The sequence below is a fragment of the Brassica oleracea genome, chromosome C8 (assembly GCF_000695525.1).
Source record: "Brassica oleracea var. oleracea cultivar TO1000 chromosome C8, BOL, whole genome shotgun sequence".
Classification (NCBI taxonomy): Eukaryota; Viridiplantae; Streptophyta; class Magnoliopsida; order Brassicales; family Brassicaceae; genus Brassica; species Brassica oleracea.
The window spans coordinates 33715435-33737801 of NC_027755.1; the positions used below are offsets into that span (position 1 = coordinate 33715435).

Below are 22367 nucleotides of genomic sequence, written 5' to 3' on the forward strand. Positions count from 1 at the left end.
CCCACTTGTCTTCTCTCTGGTTGCTGCTTCAAAAGCCCCACAGAACTTGTTGACTTGATCATTGATCTTGTGCCAACGCTGCTTGCAATGAGTTGATTCTCGGTGTTCAGTGGCTGCAACCTTGGGACTTGCCGCAAAGTAAGCGGCGATCCTATTCCAGAATGCCCCAGACCGTTGCTCATTTCCCACTACTGGATCCTTGCTTGTGTTGAGCCAGGAGCTGATGTGCACCATATCTTCTACAGGCGTCGATATCCGGCGTTCCTTACGCTCAACAGGAGTGTCTTCAGGGACAGTTTCTTCAACTAAACTAAAGACGCTTTGTTGACTCGTAAGGAGATCAACAAAGTTACTACCATGCCGGTATGGATTGGAATCCATCCCCAAGAATGTCACAGAAAGAAAGGAAAAAAGAAGAGAGTACAACAGATAGAAGGAAGACAAGAAGAAGCAATGTTGATGCCAGAAGAGAGAAAGCAAAGAACGCTATTTTAAAGGGAAGAAACTATTAAATGGACTTGACATCAACCAAACACATTCATCACACTTCATCACGTTTTCTATCTAACCATCAACCTAGCCATTACACCTATTTATTACTAACCCAACCATTAACTACCTAACTCAACATTAAAGCACTCAATAAATTCGAAAGGAGTAGACATTTACCTGTATTGCTCTGCTTTGCACTCCTCTAGTTCGCGGTTCCTTCTTCTTGTACCTTCGAGCCACGCACTCTGACACAAACACACAAACAAGACGTAAAAACTTCATCAATGACTTTGAGGAACACAAACAAGCAAAGTACTACTCAGAACTTATTAAAAACGATTTCATCAGTAACTTTTAACAAATCAAGTTAGATCAATCCATCTATATTGAATCAATCTTACTAATAAATTCAGAGAGAGAGAGAGAGAGAGAGAGAGAGAGAGAGAGAGAGAGTCAAGTTTCAAACGCGTTTAACGCGAAACCGAACTTCCACCCACTCCCTTGTTGACACGCGTCCACCAACAGATGTTTCTTCACGAGCCAACGAAGCACTCGTCTCCTCCGCTTTCTTCCTTTTTTATATTTTTTTAATCAAAAAAAAATAAAGAGACGGCCCAAATTAACCGCGATGCGGATGCTCTCAGTACTCTTCCACTTCCGTATAATCTTAACAAGGAAAACCATAAAAGAATACTTTTTAGTTACAAAAAAAAAAACCATAAAAGAATACTTTTTCTATTTTTTACGTTTTAATTATTCACAGAAGATAAGAAATAGTATAATGGTCTGAGAAAGGGCCTTTAAAAAGATTATTCTTACAGCGACAAGTCGTAGCTATTGCCTATTGGAATGTAATTTTTTACTTGTGTGCGAACTTGGTTATGTGTGCATGCTCCTACACGTCCATGTACGCGCGTATCTGATTCCTCCATTCCTACATACCAAAATAAACACATAATAATTACATGTGTATTAAGAAAATCAATTTAAACACAGCCATCCATGTATGATTAATTTCCTTAACTATATACTCCTTCCGTTCTGAAATATAAGATGTTTAGAAAAAAAATTTATGTTCCAATATAAAAGATGAACATCTTTTTAGGTAACTTTAAATTTATCAAAAACTGTGTAGTCAATCAAATTTAATAGTTTTATTTTGTAATTAGTTGAATAATTTTTAATTTATAATTTTAATGATAAAAAATAACTTTTTTAATAAGTGTGTACTGTCTAAAACATTTTATATTTAAAAACGGAGAAAGTATAAATTTTGCTATAGCTAGAGCTAGATGTGAAAAAATTTCCCACATTAGATATTTACTGATCTAGGTTTGATTTTAAGGGAAGTAGTATTTTTGTTTATCTTTTGATAATATTTTGTCAATTCTGGTCTTTTGATTATATTTACACTATTTAATTTGATATATATATATATATATATGTTTTAATCAAATGAGTGGATTAGACGAGCTTATATGCGTTTTCTTTTTAAATCCTAGCTTTTTGTTGTCTTATCAGTTGATTAGCACATTATAAAATTTTATTTGTAATTTTAAAAAAATTTCGTTTGATTAGTTAGTTAGTTGCCATCACAACCTCAAGATAAGGAATATATACACATCAACCTAAAATCAATTTCAATGGTACCAGACTACCAGTTAATTTTATAACTAGAATAAAACGAATTGTTATTTTCTTTATGTACATTTATTTGCTTTGAAATTTGTCTATTGACTCTATAGCCAGCTAGCTATATATGAGTGCTAGCTCGTTCGCCTAAACCTCATAGGTGGCCACCAACTTTTGGAGTTCCTTAGACCAACCGCAACGGCGGTCCGTCACGGATCTGTGGCCCAAATCCTTAGCTTTTTTACAATTAAAAAATTGTGAATTGGGCTCAGCTTTAGACGGATCGGTACGGATCAGTCCGTAAATAAGGCTTCGCAGGATCAAGTCCTTACTGCACGTGGCGTCTGATGGTTGGCCCGGCGAGATGTTGTGTTGGGTTATGTCGAAAAAAAAATCATTCGCCGTAGCAGCCACCTAAGAGCAGCGGAGAATCCACGTGGCTCAGGTCTAGTCCCACCGGTTCCTCTGCGGCGGCGGTTACTTCCTCCTCTTCTTCGTCGTCTTCTTCTTCCATGTTTTCTTCTTTCTTGGCGGTTTTTAGGACGACGAAGTTTGTTCTGTGGTGGTGGTGAGATTTGTTGTTAGCGGCAGAGGGGAAAGAGTGGTTGTGTTCACAGGTGTAATCTTTATATTTAATCATGTTTTTATTTAGGAATTTTTCTATTTTTATGTAAAATTATGGTTTTTATCTTTAATTGTTGTATTTTTATGTTTAATTATTGTTTTTTATGTTTATTTATTGTATTTTATGTTAAGTTATTCGATTTAATCATCCAATATATAAAAATTATATTTCACTAAACAAAAAAATACATTTTTTTATTTCTAAGGATTCCAACTTCGGGATCACCATTGTACACACATTTTTCACAAGAGTCCTTAACTATTAAAAAAAAAAAAGATAATAATAATAATACTAATCTAATCCTAAGGAAATATAATGTTCATGATACATACAAAGAAATGATACATACAAAGAAAGTAAACCGAGATAAGAAACTTAATGATTGATTGATGTTAACCCATTAGCCACGTTTATATAAATATATAGATTAATCTATTATGATAAAAAAAGTAAATAAGGCAATCACGCCTGCCTTGCGCATTAACCAACCTCTCTCTTTCAGCAATCATTTGCTCATTCGTCGTAAGAGTCTAAAGAGAGTATAACCTTTGATTTTGCTGGTGTTTTATATTATTCTTCCAAATGTGGAAACTGTGTTGCAAGTAAAAGTAAAAAAATAAAGACAAAATAGAATCTGTATATGTGACTCATGGTGTAGCTATAATAGGTTTAGTCTAATTCTTAACATTTAATTTGTAAAAAAGACGTCTACTAAGAACGTCTTTTCAAAACATACATCGCCAAAGATAGGAATATAGTTTTGGTTTGTCATTATTCAGAAAATGATACTTAAAAAGTAGTTTTCTCATAAGTTAAAAGCCAAACCTGCACGCTTGATAATCTAGACATATCTAATAAAATCATAAGAAACTAATTATTATTTGGCATGATCGTTATCAATATCGGAAAAATCTTGAACGCATGCGTTCTTTTAAGATTTAAGCACAAGTATGTACATAAAAGCACGTTAATTCGTTATATATATAGTATATACTGCTCAACATCTAAGTAACAGGGATGGTTTCAGACTTATTCATATGTATCTGCTTATTAACATTTCAGTGTATTTTTTTACCATGATCAACAGTTGTTTATACCCTGACCATCAGACAATGCTACAAAGCCTACAGAGTTGAAGGAGAAAAGATTATGCATTGTTAGGTCGATTAGAATCTATCTATATTATATAACTAGAAATGTTGGATTTTAATGGACCATCTTTTCACATTTATATCGATCATTTCGCCGGACTTTCCTCCAGTCGCCACACAATCTATACATACCTAGCCACCTAACCTCAGATCTAGGTAAGCAACTTTGACGGCTTTGATCATACAGTACATCCCCACGGCAAAGTAGATAAAAACTCTCGTGGGATCAAACATCTGGAGATCGTCAACAAGATGACGTCAAAATTATGTTTCAAGCAGTCCCATGACGATCCAAGCGGCGACCACTCACCGTCTTCAATCTCACCATCGTCCTCTGGGCTCCGACTCTAATAGAAAGGACCGTGGTGGTGGAGAAGCCAGCGGTTCAGGTGGACGTGGTAATGCATGCTGAGGTGGTTGCAGCTCCTTTTCTGCTGCTGCTGAACCACTACAACCGCCTGAGATCAACAAGGGTCCTCGAAACAGCAAAACCAATATGACCTCCGGTTGCTAATGTGAATTGCAGCAACGAGGAAAGAGTTGCCGCATGATGTTTATTTAAAATGGAAAATTTATTTTAGTTGCAGTAACAAGGAAAGAGTTGCAGCAACCTCTTAAAACGTACTAGCTAGCTTTGTGAGAATTTTAGAAACTTTCTACTAGACAAAATCAAAGTATGTGAATTTTGCTGCTCACAAGAATCAAATTTGCAAAAGAATGATCAACACTACCAAACACACACAAAAAAAAAAACCTATCTTACAATTTCCTTATCAGCGTGCAGTAGTTTGAGAGCAGACTGACTCTGGTGTGCTCTTCCGCCAAGTCTCTTTATCGAGTCGGCATGCTTCTTTTATAGGCCACTCGATCTGGATCCCGTCGCTGTTCTGTTTCTCTAACTGACAACAGTGCGCGTGAAACGTGTGAGGATCCACCTGAAGCTTGAAGTCAAGGGCGAATAACAACTTCATCTCCAATCTGTTCAACTCTCTCGTGCTAACACCTCCCACTCTGGCGTAGTAAGCATTGTTGTAGTACCTGCACAAAAACAACATCAATGAATCAAATGATCAAACGAGTGAAGACACATGACTAGTCGAGGAGGTTGGGTCACCTGTCGTCGAAGACTTTAGCAGCTAACATGACACTTGTAACGACGAGGCGGTGGACATTAAGGGGGGTGAGATGCGCTCGTGTCACGTCGAGAAACTGAAGAATGTAGATGTAGGCAGCGACGAAGCAAGAAGGACTGCAGCGAGAGTAGATGAAGATGCGATCCAAGTAGTCGGAAATGGTGATCTCAGGAGGAGATCTCCCGTCAAATACGGTCACAGCAGAGTGTTGAAACTCTGGGGGAGATTCGTCGTGCAACAACAAAGATCTCTCGAGAGATGAAGCGAGACGTGAGAGAAGTGTGGGTGGCTTCTTCAAACGAATCTTGCCCTCTACAATAAGCCCTAGCCTGAGGTAGACACCCGAATCAATGAATCCAGGATCAGTTGCGAGAGTTTCCATTTTTGTTTTTATTCTCGATTAGCGAATCTGCAATATACATTAATCGAATTAGCGAGGAGTAGTGGTGAGCTAACTCTTGAAAACCTAATTCCTCTCTCTCTCTCTCTACCTAACTACCAACAATCTCTAGAGAATTCGAATCCACAGTACATGCGATTTGGAGATTCCAGATGGCAACTTACAAGATCTGTTAGTGTGGCAGAAGAAGAATGAATGAATGAAGAAGCTTCCGGAGATGTGAAGAGAACAACACAGATCTCTATCTCCGCCGCTTCACCATTCTTTGCTCCGTAGCTACGAGTTGAAGCCGCGGATCATTGTTACGAAGAAGAAAGAGGAAGTTTCCATTTTTACGTTTATTTAACTAACAATAACAAGATCCCATTTTTTTATAAATATTTTTTGTAAATTTGAATAAACATGATAAAAAAAAAATGGAGTAAAAGACAGAAGGTGTGGTGGACAGTTCACCGTCGGTGACTCCACCTGGCCCACCCACCTTCTTCAATCGCCGTCGCTTCAAGCAACCGAATGATGGGCTTTTATCAATAAAGGCTTATTATTACTGGGCTTTGGGCTGGTTACAGGGGCTTTATTGACTTTTCGTTGCGTAGAATCAATAAACCCTAATTAATCTTCTTCTGCTTTTTCATCAATTGGCTCTCATTTTCAGTTGAGATTTCAAAACGCAACCTTGCCTCCATTAAAGCCCCCTCTCCTGCTTTCATCTCCAAATCGCCGGAAACTAGAGAGATCCATTTCGATACCGCTGAGAAACGAAGGTGAATGAGAACCATTTTAACTTCATTCTGATTTTCATATCCTTATCGCATCTCTCGTATCCACTGTTGTCGCAAAGTTTTCTTCTTTAGGCTTTTTTGGTATCTACAATAGAACATTGAATTAGATTATAATTATATCTCCAACGCCTTCTGCGTTTTTCGATTGGATCTACACTTAAGCTTTGTCTCCATGGCTTCTATTTTTTTTTAATATATTTAATAATCAGATTTGAGCAATGTTTGTTAATTATTTTGTCTTAAAATTATTACAGAAGCCATGGATCATTCAGTTAAAACCCCACCTGTTCTATCCGTAAAGATGTGGCCACCAAGCAAGAGCACACGCCTCATGCTCGTCGACCGCATGACCAAGAACATCACCACCCCTTCCATCTTCTCCCGAAAGTACGGTCTCTTGAGCCTTCAAGAAGCTGAGGAGGACGCCAAGCGCATTGAAGAACTTGCTTTCGCCACCGCCAACAAACACTTCCAGAGCGAGCCTGACGCTGATGGCACCTCCGCTGTCCACGTCTACGCTAAAGAGTCCAGCAAGCTTATGCTCGAAGTCATCAAACGTGGTCCGCAACAGGTTGACTCCGAGGCCGAGGCGAACAACGATGGGGACGCCTTGTTTGATTTATCTGGTGGACGTAGAGCCTTCATTGATCTAGAGGAGGCGCGGGAGCTTCTGAGGCCTCTCGCTGAGCCGAACAACTCCTACACCAAGATCCGTTTCAGCAACAGGAGCTTCGGCTCCGAGGCTGCTAAGTTCGCTGTTGGCGTCTTGTCTTCCGTCAAGGACCAGCTGACCGAAGTGGATCTCTCGGACTTCGTCGCGGGGAGACCGGAGGCGGAAGCGCTCGAAGTCATGACCATGTTTTCGTCCGCCTTGGAGGGATCTAACCTCAGGTCTTTGAATCTTTCCGACAACGCCTTGGGAGAGAAAGGCATCCGTGCGTTCGCCTCTCTCATCAAGTCTCAGCGTGGCTTGGAGGAGCTTTATCTCATGAACGACGGCATTTCAGAGGATGCTGCGAGAGCGGTCCGCGAGCTGCTTCCCTCTACCGGCGAAATCAGGGTTCTTCAGTTTCATAACAACATGACGGGAGACGAAGGAGCGATCGCCATTGCGGAGATTGTGAAGCAGTGTCCGTCTCTGGAGGATTTCAGGTGTTCATCCACGAGGATTGGTTCTGACGGAGGCGTTGCGCTCGCTGAGGCGCTTGCGTCTTGTAGCCGCTTGAAGAAGCTTGATCTCCGTGACAACATGTTTGGAGTCGAAGGTGGGGTTGCCCTGGCAAATACCTTATCAGTGTTGAATGAGTTAACTGAGATCTATATGAGTTACCTGAACTTGGAGGATGAGGGAACAGAGGCGCTTGCCGAAGCTCTGATTAAGTCTGCTCCTCGTCTTGAAGTTATAGAGTTGGCTGGGAACGATATTACTGTAAAGTCCACTGGGAAACTGGCGGCATGCATCGCCTTGAAAGAGTCTCTTTCGAAGCTGAATTTGTCTGAGAATGAACTCAAAGACGAGGGGACTATCATAATCGCAAAGGCACTTGAAGAAGGTCATGACCAGTTGGCTGAGGTTGACATGAGCACCAACATGATGAGAAGAGCTGGGGCGAGGGCCTTGGCGCAAACTGTTTTGAAGAAACCTACTTTGAAGCTTCTGAACATCAACGGAAACTTCATATCTGAGGAAGGTGTGGACGAGGTGAATGACATGTTTAAGGACTCAGCGGACAAGCTTGGTCCTTTGGATGATAATGACCCGGAAGGAGAAGATTTTGAAGATGAAGACGAAGAAGAGGAAGGCGAAGAAGACAATGAACTGGAAGCAAAGCTTGGAGGTCTGAAAATCAAGCAAGAGGAGGAATAGGGAGAGGTGACATGACGTGATGCTCTTGTTGCTATGTAGTTTAGGTTCAGTGTTATCTCTTTTTCGCTCTTTATGGTAAACATATTTTTAGTAATGTAAGGAGGATCTAAGAGTGTTTTTCTGATGATCTATTCCCTTGAAAGGAAATTGTTTATCTTCCAAGGAAAACTAGAATTGTTGTTGTTGGTCTCTTTGGTTATGAATTTAAATGGTCTTTTAGTTGATACAGAACAAGAGAATCAAGGTTGGATAATCAGAGAAACGATCATATACACACACATTATCAAGGTCATATAACTGGAAGATTCCTCTTAGGAAGTCCATAGCTTTCTTTGTTAGCTCGATGCTCTGCAAGTCAAACCAAAGGAACACATCCTTATTGTAACAGAAAATTTTAGAGATATTCTCGTAGACAAGACACACCTGATCAGGAGAATGCTTTGCTGGACCCGGTAGTAACCCGTCGTCGAGTTCTAAACTATCATTGTAACCATAACTCGGACATGGGATTCATCTACTGACGTGGGTGGATGCTCCAGACTTCATTTCGGGTTGACCCGCCACGTGCGCGATAACCTTTTATCATTAGGCCTCAAGGATTTATCTTACGCGGCCTCTTTTTTTTTCAATTTATACCAATCGATTATGAAGCTATGAGCTATCCGTTACCCATACGATTCTTCCACTTCTAAAAAATATCTCTCTCGTTTTTGTTTAGAGCAAAGTGAACTATATAATGTTCAGTGTTTCATAATTTTTCTTACTATTTGTACTCCGGTTTCTTTTCCATTTTTCTTGTGTTGCTTGATGAAACTACCTCTGCGAATCTATTCACTAATAATCTTGTTTTATTCTGCCTAGTAAGAAGTAACAAAGCTACCACAAGCAACAGCCAAAAATACACTCAAAACTCACTTCTTTAGAACCAAAAGATAACTGAAGATACAAAGAGAAAGAAACACGAAATGACCAAGCGGATATTACCAAAATGAAGAAGAGAGATACCCAAAACATTTACTGGTGTAAGTAAACAAAACCCAAGGCAACTAGGAAAATGCAATCAAATAGTACATCGTATCTCATTGGTTTATTATTCCATCTCGGGAATTTTATTACAAAAACAAAAGAAAAACAAGATTACCTTAACTTAAAATCATCGTCAAGGCAATAAAAACCGAACAATATTACAGAATCGAAGAAACAACAACATAAACACACAAAACATATTTGCTTATAAATATTATTGATTACGAAGAAATTATACGACATGTCTCCCGCAGAGGCTTTTCTCACCTTTAGGCGTCGGACGTGGAAGGAGCTGTTGCATCGTCAGTCGTGGGAGGAGCTGTTGCATCGTCGGACGCAGGAGGAGCTGTGTCAGCGTCGGCTGTGGCATCCTCGGAGGCTGATTTATCCTTTGATGAGTTAAGTTTGTTGAACAATGGCTTAAACACGAACTCTACCGCCAACCATGCGACAGCTAAAGCTCCGACAACAACTGTCGTTGTTTGTTTCTTGCCTGAAGATTTCTCCAGTTTTGGAAAATGAATTTCTGGTACTTTATCCATTGCTTCTTCTTCCTCTTCACTTGAACGCTTCTTCTTTTTCTTAAGAACCGAACCTTTTTAAAAAAGATAGGGGCTATGTTTTTGGCCAATTTTATAAAAACATTGAGGTGATAGCGTCTTGAACCGTCGATGGGAATAATCGACGGTCAAAAGTTTGATGAGTAGTAAATGGGCCGAATATGGGCTAGAATGGGCTTATTGCTAGGAAACAAATCTTGGCTGTATTGAAAAAGACAGGTTTGGTTGATTCCAGTGTCCGAAATGAACCTCAGTCGAACAACGAAGATAAGACGCAAATAATGGCCTCACGTGAATTCCTTCCAAAACTATTATTGGATTTCATGAGCCCCCCCCCCCTCTTTTTATACACGTTTTTCTATCAAGGCAAGGGCAATCTTATTAGAGAGCATTACACATATCGTTTTAAAACGCCTACACGGTGATTTTGTACATAAATTATTTAATTTAGAGTATGATGCATATAAGCAAGCAACAAAAGACAAAGCAAATTTATGATTCTTCAAGACTGTTAGGCTCTAACCCAAAAAGAGTAATAAGGTGTTGGATCAACTAAACCAGCTTAAGACCATCAAATTCAAAACCACGTCTCAGTTAAAACTTGTAACAATCACTTGGACAAAACGCCCAATGCAGACGATATACATCATAGAGACGGCCCATATTGAATCAAAGAATCTTAAAAACACTCTTTATTAGAACTCTTAATGCTTTAGAAAATAACTCAAAACTAAAGCTCTCTCAACTCACAAGTTATACCACACATTGGTATCTCCTTATATATAACTCTTAAGTTCCTAAACTCGTTAGGAAACATATCTTATAGATAACTCTCAATCTATATAATCCTAATCTCATTAGGATAACTTAAGCTTAACTCTACATTCTCCCCCTTAAGCTTGATCTCTTCATTCTTCACATCTTGAACTCCAATGAATTGTCTCATCTCTTTGAACTTGATTCTCCCAAGTGCTTTAGTAAGTATATCAGCCTTTTGTTTCACACCAGCGACAAGCTCTATACTCACGGACCTTTCTCGACGCATTCTCTGATGAAATGAAACCTTGTATGAATGTGTTTGCTTCGCCCATGGAACACCGGATTCTTAGACAATGCTATTGCTGACTTATTATCGATCCTTATCACGACCTTCTTACTGTTACCACCGAATAACTCACTTAGAAGATCCTGTAGCCATATTGCTTGCTTGGCGGTTTCAGTTGCAGCCATAAACTCCGCTTCACAAGAAGATAAAGCAACTATCTCTTGTTTTTGAGAACACCATGTGATTGGATTTCCACCAAAGTAAAAGATGTGTCCGGTTGTGCTCTTGCCATCATCGGGATCAACATTGTAACTACTATCACTATAACCAACCAATCCTTCTTGCGGTCTTGCTTCAAAGATCAAACCGTGCGATAGGGTTCCTTGAAGATACCTCAAGACTTGTTTCAAAGCGGCTTTATGGGACTCCTTAGGATTGTGCATGTACCGACTTAGGATACCTACACTACACGCTAGGTCAGGTCTTGTATGTATCAGATAGCGCAAACAACCAATGTTTCTCTGATACTCCCTCTCGTCTACACCCTTCTCTTCATCCGCTTTGCCTAGTTTAAGACCTTCATCCATCGGTATCTGCGTCGAGTTACACCCTTTCATTCCAGCCTCCTTTATGATCCTTGCTGCATATTTCTCTTGACTTAACACTATACTTCCTTTTCTCTGCGTGACTTCTATCCCAAGGTAATAGCTCAGCTTACCAAGGTCAGTCATGTCGAATTTAGCTGCCATATCCTTCTTGAAATCGATTATCATGCCCAAGCTCGAGCCTGTTACCAATAGATCATCGACATACACGGCCACCATCAACAAATGTCCGTGCTCTTTCTTCTTATAAAGTGACGGCTCCTTGAGGCATCTATCAAATTTCAACTCATGAAGTGTAGCGTTGAGTTTTTCATTCCAAGCCCTTGGAGCTTGGCGTAGACCGTATAGTGCCTTTCTTAACTTATAAACTTTAGTTTCTTTTCCTTTGATGACGAACCCCTCTGGCTGTGATACGTAGACTTCTTCCTTTAAATCACCGTGTAAAAATGTTGTTTTCACATCAAGATGATGTAGCTCCCAACCATGTGAGGCTGCAACTCCAATGATCAAACGAACAGTCTCTATCCGTGCAACGGGTGCGAACACCTCATCAAAGTCTATTCCATGTTTCTGTATGTATCCTTTAGCAACCAGACGTGCCTTGTATTTGTTGATACTCCCATCAGAGTTCCTTTTAACTTTAAAGACCCACTTCAATCCAATTGCTTTACAATTCCGAGGGAGATCAACTAAACTCCAAGTATCGTTCTTCACAATCGACTTGATTTCGTCTTCACATGCATCTCTCCAAACCTTTAGTTCTTTCGCATCTTCATAGCTCCAAGGTTCCTCGTTCACAAGCATCAATAGATGTTCGCATTCTAATTCGCAAAGTGTTTCATACATCTCATCTTCTTCACACAGTAGCTCGTAATCATCAAGATAGCTCGGCTTATTGATCGTACGGGAGGAGCATCTTAGGACCACTGGTTCTTCTTCATGATCACTTTCTTCATCCTCGAGCTCAGGATCAGTTTCTTCTTCTTTTATTATAGCTTGGTCACATAATCCTGTTTCGTGATATCCAAAAGTTATTACACTAGTGTCTACTTCTTTCTGTTCATGTATCCACTTCCACCTCTGTTCTTCATTAAAGACTCTTTGAATTCGACTGATGTAAATTCTCCCCCCCCATCAGTTCGTAGCGTTTTGATCTTTGAACCTGTCTCTTGTTCAACTACGGTCTTAAACCGTTTGAATTTTGTAAAAGCTTCACTTTTCTCCTTTAAAAGAATACTCCACATGTATCTAGTATGATCATCTATTAAGACGAACACATACTTGTTTCCTCCTGCGGTAGATGGAGTGATTGGACCGCATAAATCTCCATGTATCAGCTCTAATACTCTAGATGCACGGTAAGAGCTTGCTTGCGGAAAAGACTTCCGTATTTGCTTCCCACGTAAGCATGCCGCACATGTCTCCTTCTCGACTCCAAAACGAGGCATACCGACCACCACATTCTTTTCTACCATTAGTTTTAGGTTGTTTAGACCTATGTGCCCCAAACGTGAGTGCCACTTCGAGGACTCCTTTTGATGTACCAGCTGCAAGCATCTTGTATTCTCCACCTCCATGACTACCTTATACAATCGATTTGGAGCTCTTTTTGCTTGCACAAGAAGATTGTTATCACGATCATACATGAGCAAAGCATCTCCTACCATTCTGATCTCACAACCTGACTCGGTGGCTTGCTCACATTGGTATCTCCTTATATATAACTCTTAAGTTCCTAAACTCATTAAGAAACATATCTTATAGATAACTCTCAATCTGTATAATCCTAATCTCATTAGGATAACTTAAGCTTAACTCTACAGCCCAGTATGCAAAACATATGATTCAGTTAAGAGATAGATGTGGGGGGTTCACCTTATAGATCATGATTCAAATAAAGCCCAATGCAGACGTTATCTCAGTAAACGTAGAAAAGCCCAAACTGAGGATGGTTCGTAGAGGAGGTCACGTGGGAAACAGTCGAAGCAGCAGTAGTAGTACTAGTAGTTTGTCGCTAAATCATATAAAGGGTGTGTGTTTGAGTGTTTTAATGCGAGAGTGTAACGAACGAACACACAAGTTAACAAAGACAACAAACTCACACCTACCAAACACAAGACGATGGCTTCGTTCCGCTTCCCTTTCTCGTTTTCTCAGCCCTCTGTCCCCAAACCACCGCATTCCACGTCGTCATCCACTCTCCGTCTCCGCAGTCGCCGTGACCGTCACCGTCGGCGGAGCTGCGATCGTGGCGTCGCGGAATCCCAGTGTCTTCTCCTCTACTCGTTCTTCTCCGTTACCGTGGGGATCTATAGCTCTTGCCGATCCTAGCTCCGGATCCACCGTTGTTGAGCCTAAAGACCGGTTTCTCGTTCCCGGCTACGATCGGAGACTCCATGAGATTACTCGGCGTGGGGCTGAGGAGGAAGAGCGTGCTGGGATTGAAGAACATCGATGTCTACGCATTCGGTATTTTTCATTCTCGGAATCTTTTGCTCCAGATACTTTTTGTTGCCTTTAAATTGATTTGATGAGAGCTTAATTTGTTTAGGCATGTATGCTGACTGTGATGATGTGAAGAAACTTGTTGGTGAAAAATACGCGAATCTTCCGGCGTCTGAGCTCAGGGGAAACAAGGCATTCATTGATGATCTCATGGAGGCCGATATAAAGATGACCATAAGGCTGCAGATTGTCTACGGCAAACTCAGCATCCGTTCCGTGCGCAGTGCTTTCCGAGACTCTGTCGGTAACAGACTCAAGAAGTTTGGTGGCTTAGACAACGATGAGTTGCTCCAAAGGTTAACTAACTAACACAACAAAATTTCAATGTTTGATTCTTTGAGTTTAGCTGTCTTAATTATTTTCACTTGTGTAGCTTCACTAGCCTCTTCAAAGATGAGTATAAAATTCCAAGAAGTTCCACTATTGATATGACACAAGAACCGGGGCATGTCCTCAACGTAGCAAGTAATAAGATCCTGTCTAGTTATGGTTATCGAAGTAAATCGTCTGAGAGTGTCTTTTTAAAAATATAAATATATATATTTATGGTTTTGTTTTTTTTTTTTTATCAGTTGAGGGAAACCAAGTTGGGAGTGTGAAGAGCAAACTCTTGTGTAGGTCAATCTTAGACTTGTACATTGGTGAAGAACCGTTTGATAAGAATGCAAGAGAAGATTTTCTTAACAATGTAGCTTCTATAGCCGTTGACGACAAAGCAGCTCATGAAATTCAGAAGTAAAATATGATAAAACAAACCAAGTGTGGTCTGTTATCTTATTTTTTTTTATAATATATACTGTTTGAGGTATTTTGAATGAAACAAATTGCTACCTTGAAGGATGGATGGGTATTGTTTAGTCTAAATATGTACAGAAAAAAATCAACAAGCGTTTGATGTACAAAGAGGGATCACTTAAGCATATATAAGAAGAAGAGGAAAAAGAGGTCTTCTAAGTTTTCCAGCTGAAAATAAACTTAGAACTCTGAGGCATTATCGTACCCCAAGAAACAAGAGATGTTTTTTCCGAGAAAAAGTTAAAGAGGCAAAAGAAGTTGGATTAAGTGGATTTTACCAGATCGTTGCCAACAACCATTTTAGTTACACCTTCAACAATTCCTGTGGATTCATATGGACATGTGGGTACTTTAGATTTATAAGCAATTAATGGCTACTCTACTTGGATCAAAGACAAAAAAATATAAAAACCAGATCCATTGACTCAAGAGGGGCTAAGTAGCTGGAGATACCTTCTCTTTCTGTTTGCAGAGCTCCTCTATCTTCTTCATGTATGTATCAACTAGTTTCTGCCATTACCAATAACATGTTTTGTCAGCCAACCTTAACCATTAAATACAAACTCTTGTGTGGGGTAGGTAGGATTACCTGCAAATCACTTGACATATCCTTCAAGTTGTCTTCAGACAGCTTCTTCTCCTGCGAAAAATGAAACTTGGTTTCCTTAAAACGACAGACGAAAAGGATATTACAAGGAATAAATAAACAGTAATATAAATTGCAAAAAAAAAAGAGCTTAACCTTCTCGAGTTTATCATAAGACTTTAAGGCATCTCTCCTTAGGTTTCTCAGTGCAACCTATAAGAAATACAAATTATAAGAAAAAGGAGAAAGGCAATGATTAAGGAAAATGAAGAGTTTCAGTACATCATTATAAAAGAAAAACTAGCTACCTTCCCTTCTTCAGACTGTTTTGCTACAACCTTTGTTAGTTCCTGCAGTGGTGCAAATTACAAAAACATTAGGAAGAAGCATAGAAAACACACACAGTTTCCTTATATTGAAAAATTCATCAGAAGAGAAACCTTTCTTCGCTCAGAAGTGAGGGGAGGCAAGGACAATCGAATGACATCTCCATCGCTATTAGGAGTCATTCCAAGATCAGAACTCAAGATGGCCTTCTCTATAGCCTTCAAGCTATATGAAAGCATTTTGGGATGACGTATCATGAACCAACCAAGAGAACAACAAACAAAAATAAATAAAAGAGCAGAAAGTATAATAATGTCACCTAGATTTGTCATAAGGCTGGAGCAAAAGAGAAGTACCATCGGGGGTACTGATTTGGGCAATGCTTTTAAGACTCACTGGACTTCCATAGTACTCCACCTCAATCTTGTCAAGCATAGCCACATTGGCTCTCCCCGTCCTTATGGCATTGAAACTAGTCCTAAGCGTTTCTATCGTCTTCTCCATTTTTGATTTCTGAATTTCACAAAACAGAATCATACATCTTCGACTAATCAATAACCAAAAAAAAAAAACATGTAGGGGGATAGTGATACGTACAGCATCCTTCTCAATAGCAGATTTCTCGGCCTCTATTTCTTCAATAGTTGCAGACCTTATCACCACTCTGCAATGGATTTTTCAGAGAATTTAGCCAAAAAAAAAACACTATCATCTGTTTTAAAGAAAAAGATTAAAAAAAAAACTACCTCTTCTGAAGTGACCGCTTGACAACGGGGTCACGGGAGAGATTTACCCCCGCACCAAGCTTGACAAGGTTCTCGCTCCTTAAACAACACGCTATTACGCGTGACTTCCAGAACGAATCTACCAAATGTATATAAAAATAAGTAAAACATAACGTTTTCGAGCCAAACACACGAGAGTCTGATAGACATACCTGAGAGAGACTTGGAATCAGTCGCCCTGAATCGAAGAACCGGTGGTATGGTGGGAGTAGTGGAAGAGAGTGACGCCATGGCAGTAGAAGAAGAGAAATCGTGGATAACTGGAAGGGCAAATGTACAAAATAGCACTTTATATCACAAAAATAGCACTCAAAAACTAAAATGACCAAAATAGTACCTTTCTAAATTTATATCTTATCTCCAAAATCTCATTTCTCAATTCTAAACCCTAAATCCTAAACTCTAAATCCTAAACTCTAAACCCTAAATCCTAAAATCTAAACCCTAAACCCTAAACTCTAAACCCTAAACCCTAAACCCTAAATCCTAAATCCTAAACTCTAAACCCTAAACTCTAAACCCTAAATCCTAAACCCTAAATCCTAAATCCCACATTTTAACTCTAAACCCTAAAGTTTGTGACTTTTGATAAAACATTAAGTCCTATTTTTGTGATTTTTGACTTTGACTGCTAGTTTGGGAACAAAAACTTGATTTAGTGTTATTTTTGTCTTTTTCTCTAACTGGAACTGGAACGCTTCCTGTTTTTTAGGATATATTTTTTTTACACAGGAGGGGTTCACTTCTATGTATGGGCCTCAAATAGTGACGTTGTATCGGCCCATTATCCAGAGTAAACTAAGACGGCTCGATAGAACATTTTCGACCAGGAGACTCTCTATTTATACCCATCCGACTCCATGCAAATTTCCGTCACTCTTTCTGTTTCTGGAAAATAATATTATAAATGGGGCTTTCCCGGGAGCATGTTGTGTGTATGATAGTAATAATAATAATGGCAATGGGAATGTTTGGAGAATCTTTAGCCTCGTCGTCGCTCCACAAGGTGGGTGGCTCCGCCGGATGGACTACCCTCGGCAACGTCGACTACCAAAAATGGACTTCTTCCGACGTTTTCACCCCCGGAGATTCTCTCTGTACCGCCACATCTTTCCTTTTCTCTTCTTAATTTGACTCAAATATAATGTTTCTAAAATTCTAATTTCATTGGTTTGTACTTTGGTTACAGTATTCGTTTACAACACACAGTTTCACAACGTCAAGCAAGTGAGCCGCCGTGCCTTCATCTCCTGCAACGCCACTTCAGCCTTAGCCACCTACAATTCCGGATCCTATACGGTGGCTCTTAAGAAACCCGGCCACTACTACTTCCTCTGCGGCATCCCTGGTCACTGCCAAGCTGGCCAGAAGCTCCATGTACTCGTTGTTGCCACCTCCACTGCCAGTCCCAGTCTTAGTCTTAGTCCGGATCTATCCCCTGTTCCCTCACCCTCCACCGGGTCGTCTCCATCTCCCTCTCCGGCCACTGCTTCCGAAGACTCCGCTCAAAACGGTGCCATTTCATTTTCACTGTCACTGTCCACGGCTATGAGTGGCGTTGTCGTGTTTTGGGTGGCATTGATGTTATATTAATCAAGAGAGTTGTTCATGCCATGTTTTTTTATCACCTATTCATGTCATGTTTTGTGTTTGTTATTATCAGCTGTGTGTTTTTAATTTTTACTTTTTTTCAACATCCCTTTCGTTTTAAAAAACTATAATGATTAAAGTATTTGGTATGATTATGGCTTATGCTGTCTGTCAATGTGCAACGGTAGCGTGGATTCATATAAGAAAATTTATCATACTTTTTTGACAACAGAAAAAAACAATTATTATCCCGTGTTTACTTTTACTATTTGAGTTATTATTTTCAGCTGAATAATTAAATATAGCCAAGTATAAACAAAAAGGAGGAATTCTAGCTTCGGTTTCTCTCCTCTCTGTTCTCTCTCTTCTCATCTTTCGCAGAGATGAGATCGAGACGAAGCTATCACCGGTGTTGACCGGATTCTGACTCCCGCGTTGTCGTGCTCTTCTCTGGGAAGCTGTGTTTCATTTTGCAGGCTTCGCCGGCTTTTGTCTCCGGAAGATGGTGGCTTCTCCAGCATCGATCTCGCCGGCTATCTTTCGGGTTGATCCCGATTCCGTCTAGATCTGCGTCTCCGGTCTTCCTCTGTACACTGCCTCTGGATCGTTTCTCTGATGGTTCTTTCCCCAATTATTTTTGGGATGTTGCATCTTCAAGCTTATTGGTATCTATAAAGATGTCTGTTTGAGTTTTCAAGATAGTCAGAGGGTTTCGATCGATTGTAGACGGTTGTTGTATCTTCTTTGTTTCGCAGATCTGCCAGACTGTCTCCTCGGTTCGAGCTTCGTGTAAGCCGCTCTGGTTGAACGGTTTCCGTTGTTTCGACTTCGCCGTCGGCGGAGATCCGACGCGACCTTCTCTGGTTCCGGTGGAAGCAGATGGTGCGCGTTCTGACGCGTGTTCATTAATCGCTGGGCGATCGGACACGTGATGAGCGGCGTGTCTCTTCTTTCTCAACGGGTACTCCTTGTTTGGGCTTTGGCCCATAGTGTTGTTTGTTGTTCCGTGTCCCATGTATTGGGCTTTTTAATTTGGTCATTTCTTTTGGCCTTTTTGTGTGTAAACTTGTTGGGTTTTTGCCTATGTTGGACTTAAACTCATTTAATAAAATTTCAGTGAAAAAAAAAAAAAAAAAAAAAAAAAAAAAAAAAAAGCCAAGTATAAACAACAACAAAAAAAAGGAATGGGCCATGCTAATCCAGGCCTGATTCCAGAACAACTGGGTCTAAATCAATCAATATTTGCATTCGGTTCACATACATAGGCCTACAAGTAAGGACCAATTGTCTGATTTGTAGTTTGTACCGAGTAAAAGAGAATAAATTAATTTTAAAATAAATCGGTCAAAATCGTATTATACTGGCGCTATTTATATATTTTGTCATCTACTATGGTTTATAAATATTAAATAGTATTAATTTCATGGTCCTTTGATATCATAAACAATTGTATTAATTCTGCCGGTTCGTCGGCCTTCATTTATGAATGATCAGTAAATATAAACAAAAGAGTTAAAAGAAGATTTGTAGGAGTAAACAATGTGATTAATTTTAAGAATTTATAGCGAAAGCGGAAGCCGAGCCGGTAATGCAGCCGAGGTTCGCGCTTACTCCTTGACCTTCAAACTGACATGCCTACTCACACGTGCGAACACAGTCCCACCATCAAATTGTATTTCATTTTTAGGTGTTTTATCATTTAAATCGTGAATTTACTTAATTAAGTATCTAATATTTTTAAGTATACGATTTTGGTATAAATATTAAGATAAGATTTTTTTTCAGGCGAAAATAAGAACAGGAAAATTTTGAAGTAGATATCTCAGTTTTGTTAATTATTATAAAAATGTGTCATTCTTTAGGTATTTAAAAAAAAAAAAAAGTTGTATTGTATAGACACTTCACATAAGCTATGATGTTACGAAAAATTACATGCAGAAGGAAGAGAGACTTTACCATTTCATTCTAATTTTATTTAAGAGTTTTTCTATAGAAAGAGAAAAATAGAAATATCTGTCCATTTCGTAGAACGGTGCAAAACAAAATAAAATAAAAAAGAGGGGAGAAAGAAACGAACTCAGCACCGTCAGTGGGAGTATATAACAACCACCACCCACTCGGCAGAATTATCTCTGAATCACTAAATAAACCCTCTCTTCTTTCTTTTCTCTTTCAAATCCACTCACTAAGAGAGAGTGTGAGTGAGGGCGCGCATTCCCCCTCATTAATGCCTCCCTTCAACAAAGCGTGATAGAAAGAGAGTGATAAAGAGTCATAACTCTTTTAATCCCTCAAAATCGAACTTGTGTTTTGTTCTCTGCACAGAGATGGATCTCAGCAAGGTAACTCTTGACATTTTCACTAAGCTTGAACAGAAATGGCTCTCCCCCAGGAAGACCCGCATCCTTAGCATCGACGGTGGTGGTACCACCCCCGTTGTCGCTGGAGCTTCCATCCTTCACCTGGAAGACCAGATCCGCCTCCAGACCGGTGATCCTCACGCTCAGATCTCCGATTTCTTCGACATTGTCGCCGGAACCGGAATCGGAGGCATTCTCGCCGCCCTTCTCGTAGCCGACGACGGCTCCGGGAAGCCAATGTTCACCGCCAGAGACGCTGTTAGGTTTATCTCCGAGAAGAACTCCGAGCTCTTCGAGATCAGGCACACGGGAGTCTTCAGGAGAAACCGGAGATGCTCCGCCGGCAGCATGGACAGGGCTCTGGAGGCGGCGTTTCGGAGGGAGGACGGTAAGGTGCTGACTATGAAGGACACGTGTAAGCCTCTCCTCGTTCCTTGCTACGACCTCAAATCCTCTGCGCCTTTCGTTTTCTCACGCGCCGGCGCCTCGGAGTCTCCGAGCTTCGACTTCGAGCTTTGGAAAGTCTGCCGCGCCACGTCGGCGACTCCTAGCTTGTTCAAGCCGGTCAATGTGGTGTCGGTGGACGGGAAGACCTCTTGCTTGGCGGTTGACGGCGGTCTGGTCATGAACAATCCAAGCGCAGCCGCCGTCACGCATGTGCTACACAACAAACGAGATTTTCCGTCTGTTAACGGCGTCGATGACTTGCTCGTCCTATCGTTAGGAAACGGTTCGTCCTCCTCTCCTGGAGGGAAACTCAGGCGTAACGGTGACTGTTCCACGTCTTGCGTCGTGGACATTGTGACTGACGGGGTTTCCGATACCGTCGACCAGATGCTAGGGAACGCTTTCTGTTGGAACCGTACGGACTACGTTAGAATCCAGGTAATTAATTTCACCAAGTTTTCTCGTCAAAATAAAAAGTAAAAAAAAAGAAATAGCGATGAAAAGTGTATGATGATGCATGCAGGTGAGCGGTTTAACGAGAGGCGGAGAGGGGGTTGTGGGGCCGAGAAAAACGGCGGAGGAGTTGCTGAAAGAGAGAGGTGTTGAAACGGCACCGTTCGGAGGGAAACGGTTACTATCGGAAACAAACGGAGAGAGAATCGAGAGTTTTGTGCAACGTCTTGTTGCCTCAGGAAAGTCTACCAGTCTCCCTCCAAGTCCCTGTAAGGAATCTGCCGTTAATCCTCTCGCTGACGGCCGTTAAGTTATTTCTGTCTGTTGTTTTTTTTATATTTATTTTTCAAAGTAACCATCTTCCCGTGATATAAGTTTGTACCGAGTCCCAGGGTTAATTTTTTTTTAACCCCGCATCCTTTCTTTATGTCCCGAGTTTAATTACTGTAGTAGGTTTTTAATGATATGGTAGTTTATTCTGATATATAAAGGGCATTAAAATAAACAGATATTCTTTCCTTAGATAGCCAGCACAGAGTGTTCCAAATCTAGAACTTGTCATTTTCATGCCATAGCACCAGTAACACAAAACGTATAAAAAATAAAATAAAAAATACAGGAAGAGCAATATGCGAAGGAGTGTGGGACATGTTTTCTGATAAACATACCCATCGCCGTTCTCATTCACTTTTATATTTTACTGTTTCAATACCAGTTTGGACCGTCGTTGTTACTAACTTTTACTAATTACTACATCAATTATTTAGCTATATATATTTTTCATATATATCAATAGACTCGAAGATATGGTCCCCGTTATTCGGAATAGCGTTGTCAATACTTTAAAAAAAATTAAAATTGTATACAAAGAAAAACAAAACGGTTAGGATCTCCAACCAAACACCATTTTTTTCTCTAAAATTAAATAAAAGTAAGTATAAAGTAAAAAAATAAAAAGTACTCCGACCCTACTTTGTTTCCTATTCCATAATGAGATTTACTCTATAAATGAAATAATTTATTTTTTTATTTGTTCATTGCTCTATTATAGAGTGGACAATGAAATAGGGTTGGAACATTTTTACTTCATACTTATTTTTACTTTATTTTGAAAAAAATATGGAATTTTACGTCGGAGATGCTCTGAGTAGTAGATAAACACATACACAGGTGGGGGAAAAAGATGTTGGGGGAAAAAGAT

At 40.0% G+C, this 22367-nt stretch overlaps 6 protein-coding genes and 1 pseudogene across 8 annotated transcripts; 4 read left to right on the forward strand and 3 right to left on the reverse strand.

Moving 5' to 3' along the window:
* Positions 1-4533: 4533 nt before the first annotated feature.
* Positions 4534-5785, reverse strand: LOC106308025 (cyclin-U3-1). 2 transcript variants are annotated; one of them, XM_013745139.1, is made up of 3 exons: positions 5598-5785; positions 5015-5442; positions 4534-4938 (listed from the first exon to the last, which is right to left on the reverse strand). In XM_013745139.1, exons 2-3 carry the CDS (start codon positions 5413-5415, stop codon positions 4674-4676), a joined length of 666 nt encoding a protein of 221 aa, XP_013600593.1. In that variant the 5' UTR covers positions 5416-5442; positions 5598-5785; the 3' UTR covers positions 4534-4673. The 2 variants fall into 2 exon arrangements, with proteins under 2 accessions (XP_013600593.1, XP_013600594.1); XM_013745140.1 differs by having other exon boundaries at positions 5015-5445; positions 5598-5779.
* Positions 5786-6056: 271 nt separating this feature from the next.
* LOC106312413 (RAN GTPase-activating protein 1) lies at positions 6057-8308 on the forward strand. Its single transcript, XM_013749929.1, has 2 exons — positions 6057-6197; positions 6470-8308. Exon 2 carries the CDS (start codon positions 6475-6477, stop codon positions 8080-8082), a length of 1608 nt encoding a protein of 535 aa, XP_013605383.1. The 5' UTR covers positions 6057-6197; positions 6470-6474; the 3' UTR covers positions 8083-8308.
* A 797-nt stretch (positions 8309-9105) lies between these two features.
* On the reverse strand, positions 9106-9721 carry LOC106308164. The gene has a single exon (XM_013745297.1). It carries the CDS (start codon positions 9648-9650, stop codon positions 9378-9380), a length of 273 nt encoding a protein of 90 aa, XP_013600751.1. The 5' UTR covers positions 9651-9721; the 3' UTR covers positions 9106-9377.
* Positions 9722-13377: 3656 nt separating this feature from the next.
* On the forward strand, positions 13378-14629 carry LOC106309917 (annotated as a pseudogene).
* A 44-nt stretch (positions 14630-14673) lies between these two features.
* On the reverse strand, positions 14674-16575 carry LOC106309918 (ribosome-recycling factor, chloroplastic-like). 2 transcript variants are annotated; one of them, XM_013747074.1, is made up of 10 exons: positions 16469-16575; positions 16278-16395; positions 16129-16195; positions 15851-16044; positions 15645-15756; positions 15513-15554; positions 15361-15417; positions 15208-15258; positions 15072-15128; positions 14674-14940 (listed from the first exon to the last, which is right to left on the reverse strand). In XM_013747074.1, exons 1-10 carry the CDS (start codon positions 16545-16547, stop codon positions 14923-14925), a joined length of 795 nt encoding a protein of 264 aa, XP_013602528.1. In that variant the 5' UTR covers positions 16548-16575; the 3' UTR covers positions 14674-14922. The 2 variants fall into 2 exon arrangements, 1 of the variants encoding a protein (XP_013602528.1); XR_001263652.1 differs by having other exon boundaries at positions 14918-14940; positions 15072-15132; positions 15213-15258.
* A 631-nt stretch (positions 16576-17206) lies between these two features.
* LOC106310832 (mavicyanin-like) lies at positions 17207-18066 on the forward strand. The gene is made up of 2 exons (XM_013748058.1): positions 17207-17413; positions 17506-18066. The coding sequence occupies exons 1-2, from the start codon at positions 17224-17226 to the stop codon at positions 17907-17909; spliced, it is 594 nt and encodes a 197-aa protein (XP_013603512.1). The 5' UTR covers positions 17207-17223; the 3' UTR covers positions 17910-18066.
* Positions 18067-19979: 1913 nt separating this feature from the next.
* LOC106307429 (probable inactive patatin-like protein 9) lies at positions 19980-21671 on the forward strand. The gene is made up of 2 exons (XM_013744386.1): positions 19980-21151; positions 21237-21671. Exons 1-2 carry the CDS (start codon positions 20234-20236, stop codon positions 21474-21476), a joined length of 1158 nt encoding a protein of 385 aa, XP_013599840.1. The 5' UTR covers positions 19980-20233; the 3' UTR covers positions 21477-21671.
* The last annotated feature ends 696 nt before the right edge of the window (positions 21672-22367 follow it).

Excerpts from the sequence above, each read along its gene's own strand:
- LOC106309918 (XM_013747074.1), bottom strand. The coding sequence starts at position 16,547 with ATGGCGTCACTCTCTTCCACTACTCCCACCATACCACCGGTTCTTCGA. Across the intron at positions 15,757-15,850 it reads CAGCCTTATGACAAATCTAG|CTTGAAGGCTATAGAGAAGG; the intron begins GTGACATTATTA and ends GCTTTCATATAG. Across the intron at positions 15,418-15,512 it reads AACAGTCTGAAGAAGGGAAG|GTTGCACTGAGAAACCTAAG; the intron begins GTAGCTAGTTTT and ends TATTTCTTATAG.
- LOC106310832 (XM_013748058.1), top strand. The coding sequence starts at position 17,224 with ATGGGGCTTTCCCGGGAGCATGTTGTGTGTATGATAGTAATAATAATA. Across the intron at positions 17,414-17,505 it reads CACCCCCGGAGATTCTCTCT|TATTCGTTTACAACACACAG; the intron begins GTACCGCCACAT and ends CTTTGGTTACAG.
- LOC106308025 (XM_013745139.1), bottom strand. The coding sequence starts at position 5,415 with ATGGAAACTCTCGCAACTGATCCTGGATTCATTGATTCGGGTGTCTAC. Across the intron at positions 4,939-5,014 it reads GCTAAAGTCTTCGACGACAG|GTACTACAACAATGCTTACT; the intron begins GTGACCCAACCT and ends GTTTTTGTGCAG.
- LOC106307429 (XM_013744386.1), top strand. The coding sequence starts at position 20,234 with ATGGATCTCAGCAAGGTAACTCTTGACATTTTCACTAAGCTTGAACAG. Across the intron at positions 21,152-21,236 it reads CGGACTACGTTAGAATCCAG|GTGAGCGGTTTAACGAGAGG; the intron begins GTAATTAATTTC and ends TGATGCATGCAG.
- LOC106312413 (XM_013749929.1), top strand. The coding sequence starts at position 6,475 with ATGGATCATTCAGTTAAAACCCCACCTGTTCTATCCGTAAAGATGTGG.
- LOC106308164 (XM_013745297.1), bottom strand. The coding sequence starts at position 9,650 with ATGGATAAAGTACCAGAAATTCATTTTCCAAAACTGGAGAAATCTTCA.